This window comes from Pempheris klunzingeri, chromosome 3, assembly GCF_042242105.1.
Source record: "Pempheris klunzingeri isolate RE-2024b chromosome 3, fPemKlu1.hap1, whole genome shotgun sequence".
In the NCBI taxonomy this organism is placed as follows: domain Eukaryota; kingdom Metazoa; phylum Chordata; class Actinopteri; order Acropomatiformes; family Pempheridae; genus Pempheris; species Pempheris klunzingeri.
In genome coordinates, this window is record NC_092014.1 from 21,090,724 (window position 1) to 21,110,050 (window position 19,327).

The 19,327-nt window shown below is 43.6% G+C and overlaps 1 protein-coding gene across 1 annotated transcript; it reads left to right on the top strand.

Moving 5' to 3' along the window:
- The first annotated feature begins 382 nt into the window (after positions 1-382).
- Positions 383-17,670, top strand: LOC139225722 (lysyl oxidase homolog 4-like). The gene is made up of 14 exons (XM_070856557.1): positions 383-650; positions 745-1,430; positions 2,150-2,361; positions 8,270-8,308; positions 8,425-8,632; positions 9,333-9,513; positions 11,069-11,223; positions 11,316-11,483; positions 12,040-12,202; positions 12,294-12,537; positions 13,424-13,539; positions 13,927-14,063; positions 17,229-17,340; positions 17,448-17,670. Exons 1-14 carry the CDS (start codon positions 383-385, stop codon positions 17,516-17,518), a joined length of 2,760 nt encoding a protein of 919 aa, XP_070712658.1. The 3' UTR covers positions 17,519-17,670.
- The last annotated feature ends 1,657 nt before the right edge of the window (positions 17,671-19,327 follow it).

Below are 19,327 nucleotides of genomic sequence, written 5' to 3' on the forward strand. Positions count from 1 at the left end.
TTTCCGTTGGCTGGATGGAGAGGCTACTTTTAGCTTTGGTTATTACTCCCTCTGCCCTGACTGGTTCAGACTGTTTCTCAACTGTCCTTTAAATACTCTGATTATTTTAAAGGATACCAACATCTATCAATCTTTCATTTTTACTGTGGAATGCCCCATTAGGGTTAGAAGAGCAGTTCCTAATTATATGTTTTGTCAGAGTATGGAATGTGAGCATTATGGCTTTGCGTGATTTTTCTTGGATTTTTGTGGCAACACGTGCATGAACATATTTAGGGGATCCTGCTGTTTTCTGTGCTGTTTCACCTAATGTCACCCCATTTCATTCCCATCTGTTATTCACCACTCTTCACCATTCTGGCTTTTTTTTCCCCCCTCCAGGATGCTGTGCCTCAGCTCCCTGTCCACACTCCTCCTCCTGCTTCTCCTCTGCCCCCCTCCGCTGTCTGCTCAGGAGGTGCTTGTACGTCTAGCAGGCGTTGGGCGGCGCAATGCAAACGAGGGTCGTGTGGAGGTTCTCTACAATGGCGCCTGGGGCACAGTGTGTGATGACGAGGTGGATCTCAACCTGGCCAATGTGGTGTGCAGACAGCTGGGCTTTCAGAGAGGCTTAACCTGGGCGCACAGTGCCAAGTTTGGCGAGGGACAAGGTATGCCCGCCAATAGGGTTTGGTTTTGAACACTTCTCTAATAAAACCTGTTTTCCCTTTGATTCAGTGACTTATCATCCTTCCTTGCTGCTAGGTTTGATCTGGTTGGACAATGTGCGCTGCAAGGGCACAGAGCTCTCTATTGCAGAGTGTCGCTCCAATGGTTGGGGAATCAATGACTGCTCCCATGCTGAGGACCTGGGGGTCATCTGCAGCCCAGAAAGGAGATCTGGGTCCCCACCTGCCTTGGAGCAGGCTCCTTCATCCACTAGGAACCAGCCAAGCCAGCCAAGACAGAGAAACCCACCACCGCCGCCGGCAGCGCAGGCTGCGTCTCCTCCAGCTCCACCTGCAGCCCCAGGCCTCAGCTCCTCTTCTGCTTCAAGAGGCCACGAGATCGCCCTCCATCGCAACCCGACTTCCTCCCGTCGCAGCAGCATCTCACCGCAAGAGAATGGCCATGAGATCCAGATCTTGCGGCGGAATCGAGGCGGTTCCAGGACAGGCCAGAACATCAGCCCACCTATGCCACAAGGGCACGAGCTACCGTCCCGTCTGGCAAACGGCGCAGCCTACAGGCAGAGACAGGAGACGTTGAGGAGCAGTCCACAAGCAGTGAGGCGAGAGGCAGAGGTGAACAGGCAGCCCCAACCCCAACCTCAGCCCCAACTCCAGTCTGAGCGGAGGAGTGACAGGAATCAGCAGCACATTGGAAACCATGTCGAACCTGAGCCTGTTTATCCAGACATGGGACTGGAGACTGATGCGCAGTACACACAGGTACAAACACACATAGACACACACAAACTCTCGCACACACCAAAGAAGTAATCCAATCTAGTTTTATTCAGATTCCCATACATAAAAGTAATTTGTGGAGCCTCAGGCCAGTGGACATGTATAATTAGAGACAAAACTAAAACCAGACTGTCTCCAGATCCAGTTCTTATGCAGCAGCAGGGCCTTATGTTTAGGAAAGAACCACCAGGAGATCTACAGCCCCGACTCTTCAAAGGCATAAGAAACTCAGACAAGAGGAAATTGCAAGACATTTATCACTTGTGTGTGTGCTTTCTTTCTTTTCAACTTGCAGAGTTTACACTTTCTTTACCATTTTGTAATCATCATGACACATATCCGAACGCATTAAGCAAACTCTGTTTTCTGTTCGTTTCCTTCCTGCTGCCTACAGTACATGATGTGGATGATTAGAGAGTATGGTGATTCGAAACATAGCGTGTCATCTTATCAGGTTATCCTTCTCATGATTGTGTGTTGTCTGCAGATGCATTGTTTTACAAAATCATGTTTTTGAACTCAATCCTGTTTTAACGTGCATGACCAAAGGTTTGTTGATGTGGGTTGAGATTAAAGTTTTAAAAAAAAGTGTGCGAAGATCCATCTCTACCTTTTGGCAGGACAAAAGTTTAAATAAGTCTTTGTTTAGGATAAAAACATTCCATACTCAATCACCAATCTTTACAAATTGCATTTTTCAGGGTTCTGATAGGGTTCACTTAGAGGAGGCTCGTCTACGACCTGTGCTGTCCAGGGATCATGGTGGCCTGATTACAGAAGGCGTGCTGGAGGTGAAGCATGCTGGGAGGTGGCGTCACGTGTGTACCCAGGGCTGGGACCTCAGCAGCAGCCGTGTCGTCTGTGGCATGTTAGGATTCCCTGCTACAGAAGCGTTTGACCAAAACGCCTACAGGTAAATATGTGAGAGTGGACATAGCAGAGCGACAGAGGAGGAGAGAGACAAAAACGGTGTGTGTGTGTGTGTGCCTGCGTGTGAGTATGTGGTTATGAAAGGGATGGAAAAGTGCGGTGTACTACACATCCCTTCACGGATTAGGCGGCCCCAAGCCTGGATTGCTGTTCCATCCCCCCCCCCGTAGTAGAGGTTAGCCGCAACTGCAGTCATTAGTATAACCACACTTGGCATGACATGTCCACTGTGGCATTAGCCAAAGCCTGGCCAGGCCTGTCTGCCCCTCTGGCTGAGTGGACCTCAACACAGACCTTTAAAATAGTCTCAGAGAGTATGTTATTAATGTCAGATCCAGACTACACCATTATCATCATCATCATGGTGTGTGTCTTTACATGAAACCTCCCTTACATGGTTTTTAATCTTATGTGATTAAACTCCCCCCATTGAAAAGATGTCTGAAGGTCTGAAAGTCGATATACTATTTTATCTCTCTGTACGTCTCTATAAACATCATTGTTCAATAATCATTAGACAGGAGTGACGCAAATTAAATCACAAGTTACATTCACAGATTCTGCACCACTAAGCATACCATCAGTCTATAATGAAGTAGTGATGAGTTTTCTAGCTGGTGAGAAAAGGGCCAGGACCTTGGATAACATCTGTAACTCAATAGATTTCCTTTTATCCGTCTCTCCTGGGGTTCTCTGTCCATATTTTATAGCTGTTATAATCAATATTTCTATATACTAATAGATCAAATGACTATGTGTATGTGAATGTGCCTGAGTGGTGACAGAGCCACAGCACTTTAGCGCCTTTTCAGGTCATTGTTTTGTTTTTACAGCAACTTCGCTGCTCTGGTTGACTCTCACAGCTCTCATCAGCATCAGCACACACAGTAAGCAGCTGTTTGCAGTGGAAAAAACTCATAGGGGAGCATTTAGCCAGATACATGTTTCCCTCAAGAGTTGGTGGAGACCAAATAGCCAACAGTTTGCTAACATATTCATCACATAAACTGAAAAGGTGCTGATATTTCCATGGGAGCTGTTGCTGATGAATACCAACAAAACAATGTTTTCTTTGTTTTCTGTGCTAATGTTTTACAGCGTAGTAAAACACAGTCGTAGATGAACATTTACTTTAGTGTTTAAACACCCCCCGAAAACCCACTGAGTCACAAAAGTCAGTTAGGTAGAAAAGAAACAGGGCCTCAGCTTTCTGTTTGTTATGTATTTTCATAACTCTTGTATTCCCTCAAACACAAATCATTTGCTCAACTAATAATGTCAGGTTGTTCTGCTTATTTTGTCTCTCTAAATCCAACTCATCCGTCTAACTTTAGCCATAAATACCCACTAAAGCACCTACACAGCCCTTCAAAGCCCTTACACACATACCGTCAAAACCCCAAAACCTCACTTACACACACATGCTAATACACCCCTCCCTCCACCCTCATCTTATGAAACCTTACATAAACAATGGACGAGATCCATGTGCACACACAAATAAACACGCAAACACACACATACACTTGTGCACATGCAAAGACAACCCTCTGTGTGTCCGTCTGTCTGCCCACAGAGGTCTTTTTATGGCTTGGCTAACAGGACGACTGTACTGACCGCTGGCCTGCCCTATACCATCTGTCTCCCCATGTCGCCAATAATTACCCCTTGTGCCCTGCTCTGCTCTGCTCAGCAGCAGGATACAGGCCACTTCTCCTCAGCTGCCCTGTTCACCACCATGGCTGCAGAGCAGCGATGGATAACTCTTCCTCATGGTGTCTCATATCTTGAAGTGTCTTCAGTGCCATGTTGTTCAGATGCAGTGATGCAAGAGACTTCATTTTATTTATCAAATTTGTCCTGATTTTTACATGAGTCCGTTTGGACAAGCTCAAAGTCTAAGTCAAAGTCAAGTCAAGTCAAAGATGGAGCAAAGACGCAACCAAGAACATGGCCAAGTCTGGCTGTCCATCATGCTAACTTTCTAAATCTAATGCTTCTGGGGACACTGACACTGACAAACAGAGTTTTCAGAGTTGTCTGGAGAAACATCACATTTCTGCGCCAAGAACCCAACCAGCAGTTTGTGTAAAGACTGGACCAGGCCAGAGAATGTTGTTTGTTTTTTTGTCAACCTCCACCCAGCTACGTGGGAGATGAATGGGGCAGCCATTTTTGTCCAACAGTAAACAGCTGAGGGAAGGAGAAGACATTTTCTTCATTACAGAAAGGACCAGCAACATCTGTAGCATCTGGTGCCACATGTGTTCACGTATTTCAAAGCAGATATTTATGTTGGTCACTGATGACTTCAGAGAATATTTCCTGAAGTAGAAATTGTGAAATATCTTATCTACCTGGCGACAACAGCCATTTTAGCCACACTAGCAGATGGCTCTAGGGATGAAGTTGGTCCGTCACTTTGGCCCAGACTGATATATTTCCACAAACATTAGATGGATAGATTCAATTTTGAACAGACTGTCATGGTCCCCAGAGGATGAATCCTTCTGGGTGATTCTCTGACTTCTCTTCAAGCGCCATCATAAGGTTGATATATTTTCATTAATTTGCTTAAAGGAATACAGTACATACAGCCTGACAGACAGTAGTGTAGCTGCAGATGTATAGTTTATATCACATCTTCTTGGTGTTACTCATTCTGCTGGTAACAGCCCATTCCTGCTCTTCTTTGGGGTTTGTGTCCACTGGAACAGCTGCAATTATGGTCTGAGAGATCCTCTAATCGAGAATATTCTCTCGACTGAACCTGCTGCACACTCTTTGCTGTGTCAGCTCTTCCCCCCATGGCCATGTGGTTGTTTTTTGTATTTTTTTTTTCTTTTTTTTGGCGTGACTGGTTTTGTCTCAGCCTGTTAAGTTGCTCAGCGCATTTTACAGATGTTTAAATACTCCCCCACTTTGCCATTTTCCAGCTCCCTTGTTTCATCACATCTACACTCTCTTTGAGGCTGACAGTAACTTCGTCAGTTCTTCTATTATACTTCAACCCCCTGCTCCCTCTCTCCTCCTCTGTTATAGCTTTTTTAAGAACTTTTATGCCTTTGTGGCAATTATGATAAAACCCACATTTCATGGAAAGTACATCATTATGACCCCTTTGAGTTTTCGTTTCATGGAGGTCGATGGGATTGTCTAGAGGCTGTTGTGGAGTCAGTGTGGCAACCTGCTGTCTCCTCGGTGAGCCGACTGTTCCAGTCAGGCAACTTTGCATTCATGCAGTATAATTACAGGTTATCTATGCTTTCCTGACAGTCAGCGCCTCTCTCCAGTGTGGCTTACGGTATTGTGTGGTCAGAGTTGCATAAAAAACCTGGCACTAAGCCAGAGATCCCAAGAAGTAAGAAAATCTTCTCCTGGTTAAAAGGATTCAGCAGTGCTGTGTGACAACCTGTTAGTTGTGCCTGAGGCTTGATGCTGTGGTTCACTTCCCTAAAGACTGAGCGAGCCTTAACTCAGCTCCAACCCGTGTTTCCGACCTGACAAAGAGCAACATCCACTGTGCCTTTAGCTCTCAGGAGGACAAATGAAAAGTGGAAACCAAAAGAACATGCTTTTCGCCTTCCTGTGAAGTTAGGCGATGCTCATAAAAGATGCCCAGTTCACAGAGACTTCAATCTTACATCACTCGCTCCTTGTTTCCCGGCATGCTGTCATAACATTTGGTAACAACGCTGGGGTTTTAAAGGCCTTTCTGTTTTTACAGAGGCAAGGAAGGGAAAGCTGATATGTACGTGCATATTTCCATGTCTGGTGTGTGTGAACCAACATGCTACCGCTCGACCGCACTGCAGACACTGCCAAGCAGAGCAGGCAATTATATGGGTAGCACTCTCTCCCTCCTCCTCCCCCAACTCCAAACCATGAACTAACACCCCCTCACAGTCTGTCTCTCTCATTTTGATTTACCACCGAGTTCTGAACGCTTTTAAACTGTGCAAACACACACACACAAACAGATAGACACAAGCAAGTACGCATTATCATACAAAACTCATACATAGATACATACATACATACGACCATTTACATTGCAAAATGTAGCCACAGCTAACATAAGGAGAAACACAGCCCTGAAACACAGGCTGTGCTTCTAGATACATTCTGTCTCATTCCCTTGCACAGGTGATATTTGTCGTTTTAGGGATGTTGTTTTAGAGCAGCCAGATAAAGAGAAAGAGAGAGGAGAAGGAAGGAAGAATGACAAAAAGACTAAGACAGAAAAGTAGAGAAAGAGAATGAGACAAGAAGTAATGATGGAGGAAAAGGTGTAAGAAAGAAAGACGGTATGTAGGGAAAAGGGCAGGAAGGATGGAAAGGCTAACAGTAGGGAAGTTAACAACAGAGAAATAAAGAGAGGTACTACTCTATGGCACTAATGTCGATGATAATTTAGCCAAATAGACAAATAGATAGTTTAAATAGCAACTGGAAATTGTACTTACAGCTGCACTAATCGATATTCATATAAAAAAATTCATATATATAAAGTAGTGATATCAATTGTGGTCTGTGATAGTGACAAATGTATGGAGAACTATGACTCAGTTCAGCAGCTCCCTGAGCTCTGTGGCTGTTTTAGCAACTTCACTGTTTTGGTTTGCTCTTTCTGCAGCAGCAGGCAGGTGTTTTCAGTAAAAAAAGCTCTGATAACAAAGTTCGCAGCTAACTGGTGCAGCCAAAGGGACAGACATTTCTCTCAGGAGTTGGTGGAGACCAAAACAGAGGTAAAAGAGAACAATTATTGTTATTTGTTATCATTTTATCCACCAGAGGAGGACAGTTATCAGACCAGAGTAGTTGTCTAAATCACATTGCTCCACTCCTACACTGTAGGAAGTATCACAAAATAATGATATGTAACAGGAAATTTCCCTTCACATATTTGCCCCTCACTGTTTTGCCTGGTTGTGAATGACTAGTGGTGCACATGCACCCTGCGGTATGTTTATCTGGCTAAGGGTTCCTGTTATGGGTTTCCCTGTAGACCCTGTTTCTCATCTAATGGTGGGACTGTGTATAATAACCTGTGGATTACCAGGATACTGGGGTTCTCCTGGCGAGGAAACATCTCCTGTTTTAGTTTGCCAAATATTTAATTACATCATGAATCTGGTTGTAGAGTAAACTCAGCCCGTCTATACTCAGTGTTCTGACTCATTTACTGCAAGAGCATTCATGAAGGGGCGTCAGTCACGCTGCACCTGTCTGTGGTCACACTGGTCGATACAAGTGGTCAACTCTAATGTGTGTGTGTGTGTGTGTGTGTGTCACAGAGGGATACTTTGCAGACTCTGCCTGGCTTGTGAATCATTCTTTTTATTGAATTCTCTCACTTTTTTCTTCTCTTTTTTAGGGTTTAGTGGTGTGTGTGTGTGTGTGTGTGTGTGTGTAGGCGTCATGGGCCTACACACTGTTTCCCTTTAGGATTTGACTCAAGTTTAAGTTAATATCCGTGAAACTAGACACAGTTTAGAAAACCCTGTTGGAGTTGGCAGACCTCAATAAGGCTTCTTGCAGGGATTAATGTATAGTGGCTTATTCATATTTTTAGTTTTTTTTCCACACAGATGCCCCAAACCAGACATCCACTGTAGACGTATGGACAAACACTGAAGCATAAATATCCATGAAAGTAGAAATGGAAGGTTTAAAAGAGGCATGACAAGAAGGTGGTGGTTTGAGAAGAAAGAAGGAAAGAAAGAGGGAGGGAGTTATGTAATCGGTTATTGTAAATCTGAGTAAAAAGGATGATTGAGGAGGAAAGAGGAGATTGGGCTGTGGGAGTGTGTAGGACTGCTGGTTGTTTAGTCTGCTGGATGTAAAGATGCACTGCTCTAACTTTAAGTGTGATGTTCTCTTTCTTCCAGGAAACTGTGGGACTCCAAATTAGCTGATTCGTCCTCCAGGTAAAATCAGCATCTGTTCATTGAACAATGCAACTCAGTGACATCGGAGATAGCGAGTAAGGTGACAAATCACAAACACGTCTCTTAAATCTTTCTCTGTGCTTTCCCCTGCCCAGGCTGAGGACACAGATCAGTAAGAAGGCCTACTGGGTGGAGAAGGTGCAGTGTCAGGGTGTGGAGACCTCTCTGTCGCAGTGTCAGGCTCAGCTGTCACTCCCCAGGAGTGATGTCCCATGCCGCGGTGGCATGCACGCTGTGGTCCGCTGTGTCCCTGGATCCCAGTTCACACGCTATGGCAGAGCACCCGCACCACCTGCTGTGCCTGTGAGTGTGGAGGAGGAAGCAAAACAATATAAATTGGTCACAAATGTGTGAAAATCAGTGTGATATTCCAGGAAATATGCCTTATAATTAAGATAGATGTATAATAGTATGCTTGCTTTCTTGCAAAGAGTTAGAGGAGAAGATTGATACCACTCTCAAATTTGTGTGTTAGCTGAGTAGCTGAAGCTGCTGCCTGCAGACAATGAGCTCAGCTTAGCATAAAGACTGGGACCACAGGGAACAACTAGCCTCGCTCTGCCCAAAGTTTATTAAACCCACCTTCCAGCACCTCTAAATTTTGTTTATTCTGTATGCAAAGAGAAATGTAGCTGTGTTCACACCAAAAGCAAAGCAAAGTTTTCGTACAATTACACATGTAGAGTGTAATTACACACTGCTTGTGTAGAAATTAAACCACTGAGATATCATGTGTTAATTTGTAAAATCTAGAGCTGCTAGAGCTGCTAGTGGGTATTAGCTATGGATAGAGTCATGCTGGCTGCTTTCGGTCTATGTGCTTGGCTAAGCTGACCATCTGTGGTTTCAATCTTCTGAACAAACTCTTTACATAATTACTCTTCTTTTCCTCAAGCAGGCAAAAATATGGCTCTATAAACATCCTGATTCAGACTGTGTTGAAAAGTGTAGATCAAATCACAGACTTCCATTTCTCACCTGAACTCCCCCTTTTCCCCTCCAGCCGGTCGTGCGCCTGAAGGCAGGACCCCGGATCGGGGAGGGCCGTGTTGAGGTGCTGAGAGAGGGGAAGTGGGGCACCGTGTGTGACCACCTGTGGGACATCGCTGCAGCCAGCGTGGTCTGCAGAGAGCTAGGCTTTGGGACGGCCAAAGAGGCCCTCACCAAGGCTCAGCTGGGCCAGGGTAAGATAGAGCACATTGACGTAGCCACACACAAAGTAAGTGTACGTGAAGTCAGACTGCACTTTGAAGTCTCTCTGGTCCACTCTGGTGGTGCGTTTAAGCATCTTTGCTTACCATGACTGGTGAGGTCTTGGTGGGAGCAGTTTGTATGTTTAAATAAAACTATAATCGGGTCTTTATTTGTCCTTTTGTCCTATAGTGAGCAGATAACATCATTCTTAAAATCATAAAGCATATAAAAAAAAACGGATGTGTTGAATGGTGCTGACTTCACCATGCACTCTGAGCATGATCAGTTTAGCTTCAGACTAAACACTTCTCAGCCTAAATGTCTGTTGCTAAACGCAGCGCTCCAAGAACCCGGGGCCCGAGCGGACAAATAAACCTAGAGAAAGTGTTTACGGTCTGACCTCTACTTCTATCGCAACAGCTGATTGTTGAGGAACCCTACCCATGACCCAATTATACAAGTGTAAACTATGCTAGGAGGTTCCAGCGACAGAAACAATGGCATGTGTTGTTGTCAAAATAAACCTGCTGTATGTGAAAAGTAAGCGTGGCTTTGAAACCAGGATGTCAGGCAATCAGCACTGAGCAGGACCAAAGGTTCAGAGAGACTGTGATTATTTTGGCACTGCTTTTGTTGTGAGCATGAAAATATAGCCACTAAATTGTCTTGCAATAACAGAGTTAAACATTTTCCTCGGAAATAGACCCCACTCTCACACACTCACTCATTGTCTGTTTTTTTTTTTTGTGCCGTACCTCTGCAGCAACTCTGTAATCATGTTCATTTCCTCCCATTATCTTTCTGCCCAAATGAGCACATAGCATGTCCTATAATGGTGGGTGCATTTCCTTCTGTCTACTTTACTTAATGAAATAATTCATGGAAACCACTCCAGCGTTAGTTTTAGGGCTCCATTAAAGTAGGTGCTATGGTGCTGTTTTCTGAATAATGAAATGTGGTTGAATGTCTAAATGGAGCATTGTGGCTTTTAATGTCTCAGGCCAGTTTACCAGAGTCGTGTGAACGTACTCGAACATACATGAGATGAATATCTGTGTTGCTGAAGCCTCATAGGTAGTGCAGTTGGAGAAGAGCAGCTTCAAGCTAGACTCGATGACATCATTAGCTATTTAGGGGCAAATTATAGGGCTTTATGGGGATTTTTAGCCTGGGCCTCACACACCTACGCAAACATACATGTGTTGAAAGATTTTCCGCCATTTTGCCATTTTGGTATCTATTTTGGTTTATAAAGCGTGGTCCTGGTGTGCAGTGTGCTGCACAGAGTGTACAGTAATTTAGACAGAAAGCTCTCTGGTTAAACTCAATTTCAGAGCCACATCAGAGCTCCCGATCACGTCTGGGCTTTTAATCCCGGTTTGTGGACAATCTGTAGCTGCAGAGCCATCAGGTTTTAGAGTCTTTTATGTCTTTTCTGTGCGTCTGTGTGTGTATGTCTGTGATCCTGTCTTTTTGCATGGGGCCTGTGGTTGGTAAGACACACATGAATCAATCAGCTGTCACCCCACGCCCTTCTTCTTGTAGGTACTGGTCCCATCCACATGAACAGTGTGCAGTGTACAGGCAGGGAGAAGTCGATTACAGAGTGTCGCTACAGACAGGTGCCGCTTTACAGCTGCAAACACAGCCAGGATGTAGCGGTCCGCTGCAATGTGCCCAACACTGGCCTGCAGGCCACGGTGAGAAACACTCAAAAACACACACACACATCCCCAGACTGGCAGCATTCACAGCCTGACAAGGAACCACTTTCTCCTCTTCTAACATTCAGGTGCGTCTGGCAGGAGGTAGAGAGCCATCAGAGGGCCGCGTGGAGGTGCTGATGGAGGTCGGAGGGGCGAAGCGCTGGGGCTCCGTCTGCAGTGAGAACTGGGGCATCAACGAGGCCATGGTGGTCTGCCGACAGCTGGGTTTGGGCTTCGCCGCAAGAGCTCATCAGGTTAACAAGAGAATAGAACATGTTGATTTTTTTTTTTGCAAGTTTCTGCCTCCTTTTCTGTCTCAGAGTTTTTGTTCTGTGTGAGCCCATATTTCCCTCGCTCTCGCTGCGTCCTGCCATTTGTGTGTCTGTGCTGTGTTATTACCGAGGCCTGAGGTAATTACAGGCTTCTCAAACGTCCACTTCCAGCACACCGAAAATAAAAGAGGGAAAGTGAGGCGAGGAGAGATCGGGTGAAATTCACAGAGCAAACAAACTGAAAATAGAACTGTGCGTGGAAAGGGCAGCGTGAGTGTGTTTTGAGGGGGGCTGCTGGGAACATTTAACAAGCAGTTTTAACGTTGTGAAAAAGAGTGGAAAATGTGATAATGTGTACTGATAGGTCCTGTAAAAAAATTTGGGGTTTGATTGTTAATAGCTGAGGCTGCTGTCTGCCTCGGGCTTTTACATTTTTCACATCGTCTTGTCGTTATTCCAGAAGTGTTTCACACAACTGCACTAATGAGCTCTAATGGCTGTGTGTGTGAATTTGTTCTCTGCTTGTGTCTCTGCGCAGGAGACCTGGTACTGGTCTGGTTCTTCAGACGCTGCTACGGTGGTTCTGAGTGGGAGTCACTGCATAGGCACTGAGATGTCCATCCAGCAGTGTCGCAGAAACACAAACGTCTACTGTCCCAGAGGAGGAGATGGCAGGGCTGCAGGAGTCACATGTGTAGAGAGTGAGTCCAAAACCAGCAAACATACAAGTGCAACTGTAATTTCTTTCAGTGCCATGATAGTGACATTAACCCTGAGTCTTTATCCCTGAAGCTGCTCCGGATCTTGTACTGGATGCCCAGCTCGTCCAAGAAACGGCCTACTTGGAGGACCGACCCCTTCACCTGCTGACCTGCGCTAATGAGGAGAACTGCCTGTCCTCCTCCGCGGCCAGGATGAACTGGCCCTACGGCCACCGCCGCCTGCTGCGCTTCTCCTCCCGCATCATGAACATGGGCCGCGCCGACTTCCGACCCCGGGCCACCAGAGAAAGCTGGACATGGCACCAGTGTCACAGGTAAGACAGGTAACCCGCTGTGTCATTTAGAGGAGCATTCAGGCTTTCATTTGAACCAACATCTGCTCATTTTACTTCTTCACCCACATGAGGAGTAACTATGTGTTGATTTAAGCTGCTGCAAGGTTAGAAGAGAAAATCTGCATAACCTCCTCCATGGCACAGGACCGGGCATCATTATGAGGTGGCACAAGAAAAACAGGCATTTTACATAGAAAATAGTTTGCACCAGAGGTCAAGAAATTAAAAGTCTGCAGCAAAAGATGAGTTGGAATTTAAGATTTGGAAAGTGGAACAGGATTAGTGGCTGCAGCTCAGTCCAGTGATATTTTTACTACTGGACTATAAATAACCGAACGCATATAAAAGTCTGTTATTTAACACAATAAACACAATCTTTTATTCTCTAAAATGATGTTTACAATAAACATCCTCCTCGCTGGTCACCCACTTGTTACAGTCAGAGCCGTGACTGCACTCAGAGCAGTCTGGCTTCTTATCTCAGTGGTTGTGGTTCTTTGTCCCAAAGCGAGACGCACAGCTCGGTGTTTCTCCCACCAATCACTACCTCCCCGACCAGCAAACACATGGTTTGACTCCCAGTTTTCGGGTAGAGTTTGTTCTGGGAATGGATCTGTAATGAGAGAAAGAACAACACCAAAGTGATATCTACCTGCCAACTTGGCAATCGTTGCCTGTGTCTGTTTGCTGCCTTTGCAACAGCGTAACAGGATTTGTGGTTGCTGCATTTCAAATAAACATCAGGGTGTTTTTTCTCCCGCAGGATGATATAGGTGAACAAACCAGCAAATTCGATGGAGATCTTACTCTCTTTCTTTCCTAACTTTTTTTTTTACATGTACTAATCTTGCTATCCAATCCTCAGGCACTACCACAGCATTGAGGTGTTCACCCACTATGATCTGCTGACCATCAATGGGACCAAGGTGGCTGAAGGTCACAAAGCAAGCTTCTGTCTGGAGGACACCTACTGCCCAGATGGTGAGACAAGTGATAAGTCAATGTCACATACTGTAAATCTGCTTTAGAGGGACATCTGGAAACGGGAGCAGAATCGTGACAAACAAGGAAATCAAGACTACATAAAAGTGCAAAGCTGAAATCCCATAATGAGCATTCAAAGTCAGCGGCAGGCTGGAAGATCAGAGGCCAAGCCTAAATTGACCTTGGCTTCACAAAACTCAGACAGCTTTATGTAGCTCTTTTCATTTGAAAGTTCCCAAAAAAGATCTGGCTTTTAAATCATTTTGTTATAATTTCAGGCTGTTGGTAGAAATTTACACAGAGACTGACAGCAAAAAAAATGACACATCATAGGCTCCTCTTTTTTATCTCTCCTCATATGTTTCCTACTGTTCTTCCTACCAGGTATCCATAAGCGGTACGCCTGCTACAACATGGGACAGCAGGGTATCTCGGTTGGCTGCTGGGACACCTACCGCCACGACATCGACTGCCAGTGGGTCGACATTACAGACGTACGGCCCGGGGAATACATCTTCCAGGTTAGGAGGCCTGTCACTATTAAAAAAAAATGTCTCGTCTCCTTTCTCTATTACACTGTCAGCTCCACTGCCTATAGGGTTAATTGTGAAACTGTTAGTCCAATAAAAATGCAGGGAAGAAAATAATCCACACTTCAATCTTCATGGTGAAATCACATCATCTCAGTTGCTTAAACAACCTCTTAGATCAGGCATGAAAGCGGAAAGCAACACAGGGGTTGGCGTTTCGACATCTAAAGGCGCACATGAGATTAAAGCTGTGATAAAAGACTATAATTTCAGCTAAATGGCTCTTGGCTGTTTCAGGTGCACAGAATGTATGTAGTTTTAAGGGTGTGTGCGTATTTAAGGACAGTGAATTTAGTCTGGATTTATATAGAAAGTAGACCTGCTATTAGTCCACCCTTTCAGAAAGTGCAGGCGTATTGGCAGTGGAACATCTCTGTCAGCACTTCGCATTTGTACAAAGCAAGTTTTATGTTTGAAAGCTGAGTTTGTTGGTTCGACATCACATGTCTCATCTGTTTCGAGAAATCCAATCTGCTGCGGTGATCTACTCATCTGTCCTCCCTCTGTGTCATTTGTTCTATTTTTTTCCTGACAGCTTAGCGGCAGCAAAGTCGGCGTGCTTACAGTTTCTAATTATTTTTCCTAAATGTTTACATAAAATCAGGATGTTTCAGTTTGACTTGCGTGTGTGTAAGTGAGATTGTATGTAAACTACATGCGGGAGTGGTCCGTCTGCACCGTATGAGCCGTGTGACGACTCTTCAGAGATAAAACCACGTACATGTCATAAAGCAGAGATCCACTGTTGCCACGACGACGTGGCCCAGCAGCAGCACTTTGTGGTCGTGATTGTGGCTGAACAGTAGTTGAGCTGCTCATAAATTTGTGTAAGAAGTGAGAGATGGAGGGAGGGCGTAGATGCTCGCTCGTCTTTCATGCAGCTGGGTGTTTCTTTGAATCTATACCAAGAATGGCAGGGTGGCAGCCATTTTTAGGACCATACATTTAGGCCGATGAGTCACGTCCACCTCAGCTTGATTGCTCCTGATTGCTCTGTCATTTAAAATCAGCTGCACAGCCTCACCAGTCTTTTACATGACAGTGACGACCTTTCATTGTTGCATAAAACAGGCTGTGGGCCCTTTGTTTCACATTATTACAAGAGCTTTTAAAAAGGCATCAGCTGCCACCCAGTTAATATGGTGTTTTACACCGGCACTATAAAATATGTGCTGAAATCATTGGCTGCTCTCAACATGCGATATTAAAAATATATGAAGTTCTTGACACCAAATTTGGAAAAAAAAACGTGATGAAAAAGAATCATAATTCTGAATATTTTACATCTTAAATCTTTGACTGTAAATATAATTGGAACCACAAAATTTATACTGTATGTAAAAAAATGAAACTGGGTTGCTTTGTTGAGTATGCGGTCGGGTTATCTGTTTGATGTGTACATCAGGAAAATTCATTTGTGTGCTTTTCTTATATATGGCAGGCAGGCAGACAGGGTGGAAAACAACAAACCATGGCAACCAACCATGGCTACAGCGTAATGATAGGCTGCAACTAAAATCCAAACCCAAAACTGTCATCTGCATCTCTGGCCCTTTTTTCTGCATGGAGATAACAGTGGAAAGTGATGTCATTCATCACTTGAACCCCCAATTTATACATCACGAGCCATATAGAACAGAACGATAATTCTGTGGTTTCTCGGTCGGCCCCGTGGAAAACCAGTTGTTTCCCAACTATCTTAGGTAAAGTGTTACTTTCTCACTTGTTTCCTTGTCTAGACATAGACAGAAAGCTTCTTTGTAAGGCAACCAGCGGAGACATCAGCTTTAAAGGTGCCTATAGGCAGATTTTTTTAAACTTTGAACAGATCTTTTAAACACTATTTAACATATAGACATGAAATTGATGTTGATCTTCTCAAGAAAGTTGTTGTTGTCCTTTTTCTGGCTGCTCCCTTCCGGGGTCGCCACAGCGGATGATCCGCTTGTAGATTTTGGCGTTAGTTTTTTACACCGGATGCCCTTCCTGACGCAACCCTCGCCCATTTTTGGTAGCCGGGACTGGGAGGGAGTCGAACCCAGGTTCCCCAGGCCGATGGCATGCGCAATAATCCAATTATGTCTGCAATTATGCGCTACCAGCCGGTGAAGAAAGTAAATTAGCATATTTCCCAAACTGGCAACCTTAGCAGACACATTGAACACAGTCATATTGTATTGAATCCTTCGACGTGAAATGATTAAATTTCCAAAATAAAACTCAGACAGGAGGACACACCCAAAATCTTCACAAGAATGTTCTCAGGTTACAACCACAACATAATGGACAGTTATAGTCAGAGGTCATCTTGATTTTATAGTTTTTGTATGGTGTAAAGGTTGTGCGTTACTTCCGGTATTAACCTTGTAGTTAGTCAGCTAATGAGCTACACATCATGTAATGTCTATATTAGAGCAAGTTTCCCACTCCAAATTACTATCGTATGAAAAAAATAAATAAATAAATTGAGCTGTGGTAATCATATACATTTATGGTAGACACTGATCTTTAATAGCTTTCATTGTTGTGGGGTGAATCTTCATTCCTAGAAAGGTAAAGGGCGGTCAGTTCCAATGGAAGGTGGATACTTTTGGCTGCAATACTGATGGGTATTACTTTGAAGTTTAACCAGTTAAGGTTATATCCAGAGATGTCTAATGCATATATGCTTAACGGAGACATAGTTTCGACAAATACAGCAAAGTATCATCTGCGTAGACGGAAACGCAATGCAGATGCCCATCTATTACGACGAGAAAGACAAGCCGGGATGTTATAGCGGTTTGAGTGAACGGTTCAATCACCGCAGCAGGAGCTATGGAGATGGGGCCGCCTTGTTTGCACGTGTTGCAATGGAAATGGGGAGTACAGTACAGCTGTCATTACATAGACATTTTTCTGCATAAAGCAAATGAACGGCACTAGATCCAGGATACATTTCCATCAGACTTATTATATATAGGGATCTTTGCATATTTTTGGTTGAAAACCATCCTTAAATAAATACTGCCTGATCACATATGTACTGTACTAATCTGTGAGGATGACTGACTTGAATTTTGCAGAATCTTATTTCTAGTCCATTTTCTTTTACAGGTGGAGGTCAACCCTTCCTTAGACATGGCTGAATCTGATTTCCAGAACAACGTGATGCGCTGTCGGTGCAAGTACGATGGAGCACGAGTTTACATGTTTGGATGCCATGCAGGTACAGTGCAAAGACTTTTTCAGTACATGCACATCAACTACATTTTAATATATATCCCCTATTTGTTGCTGTGTATTCAACTTATCGTCTGTATCCGTTTTCATCAGGGGATGCTTACAGTGCGGAGGTGGAGGACTTGTTTGACCACCAACGTCAGATCTCCAACAACTTCCTGTGAATTAAGGAACAAACAGATTTAAGGACAGAACAACTGTACAACTCCTCACCACACCTCAACACGTCAAGGGAAGGAGGTTGAATGACAATGGCAAATTAAAAGATGTGGGTCAGAGGGAGGAAGATGGGAAACTGGGACAGTATGGTAGGGACTTCATGCAAAAATGACTAATTAGGTTCCTGTGACTGATGGTCATCAGAGGTCAAAGAGATTAAAGGAAACAAGTAGAGAGGAAAAGACAAAAAAAAAAGTACTAAAAGTCCAGATAGGCCATTACAAGCATCGTGTCACCATGATAAAACATTTACAATTTTGTGTCTTGAATTTTGTAACAAGTTTAATTATCTTGATCAAAACATAACCACAGTTAAGAAAGTAATGACATGAAGGCACATGAGAACGACACATACCTTCCTTTTCCAGTACATCACCAGGCTGTTGTCCATATGACATCAACCCAGGTAACTGATGCTTCTTGTGCTTTCACTGTTCACATTACAAATGCAGTATTTCCTGTTACAACTGTGTGGTTTTGGTTTTGAATGAGATTTTTTTTTTTTATTTCATGGTGCTATTTTGCCTTATTTGAATAAATATTGTAATGTATTGCAAATGTATTGTCATGTACAGTTTTATATTACCTCTCTGGAATATTGTTCTTTAGGTCTCTAATTTATGCAGAATTTTAATGTACTTTTGAGTTGAAACTTGTCCCTGTGTGGCTGTGTTTTGTATTGTTAATTTTATTATGATAAGTATTTTCACTTGTTTGTTCTTTACGTGTTTAGAATCGGTAGCATCAGATGAGATCTGGTTGTACCACAGTATTGCGCCTTTAACAGTACTTGGTAATGGTAGTGAAAGAATAAACGTCAGACTGACAAACTGTATGGTCATTTGAGACATGGTTATTTGCCTGCAGAGTTGTCTAATGCAGAACAAAGATAAAGGTTAATGTTACAATTTCTGCAGAAAATTTGGGGAAATCTATTGACTTGCTAAAAGAGATTCCCTTATTTACTGACTATATAGTAAGGATAAATAACTTAACAGCAGATCACACAGTTTATACAATGCCATATGCAAATTTGATAGTCTTGATCACAGCAGCACGAAAACTCCACTGCTTCCCTCAGCAGTTTTAAAAAAAGATCTAATAAGATTGAAGTTTCAGCAGTGACTGGGTTTCCCATAGTTTGCTAGGGAGCCTGAACTAACCCGTGTTTTATGGTTGTTTCCAACCTCATTGCCACTGATGAACACATACAAACACTGGAAAATGTCAAAGCTGTCCGTTGTCACATCGCATAGGCTATACTTAAAATATGTGACTTACTTTGGTCTCATTTTTTTTCCCCTTTTATTAGTTGGAATAGAATATTGTTTTCACATTCTTAAATTAAGATTACAAATTAAAATCAAATCACCAACACAAAGTACCTAAATAAAGCAACTAGATAGCAACTTAGAAATGCCATTTTAGTGCCACCGGCAGCACCGGGAGAGTGACTGTTTTCATGAAGGTGACCATAAATGCCACTAATCTGTGGATTTAAAAAATTCATCCAATCATGACAAACAGGTTCCTGACTACATCATATCATGTCCATCAGTCGCTGCACCTGTTATTAATAGTTTTCATGATCTTTTGTAGCAATCATCTTGTCCTATGATTAGAGTAAAGCCCATTTCACTTTAGTTTAACCGCAGCATATGCAGCTACATGTGACAGTTATAACTACTATCTTGAATTTAGCTGTTTAACACTAGTAGCACAAGCAGGGAAGAACTTAACTAATATCGGCCTCC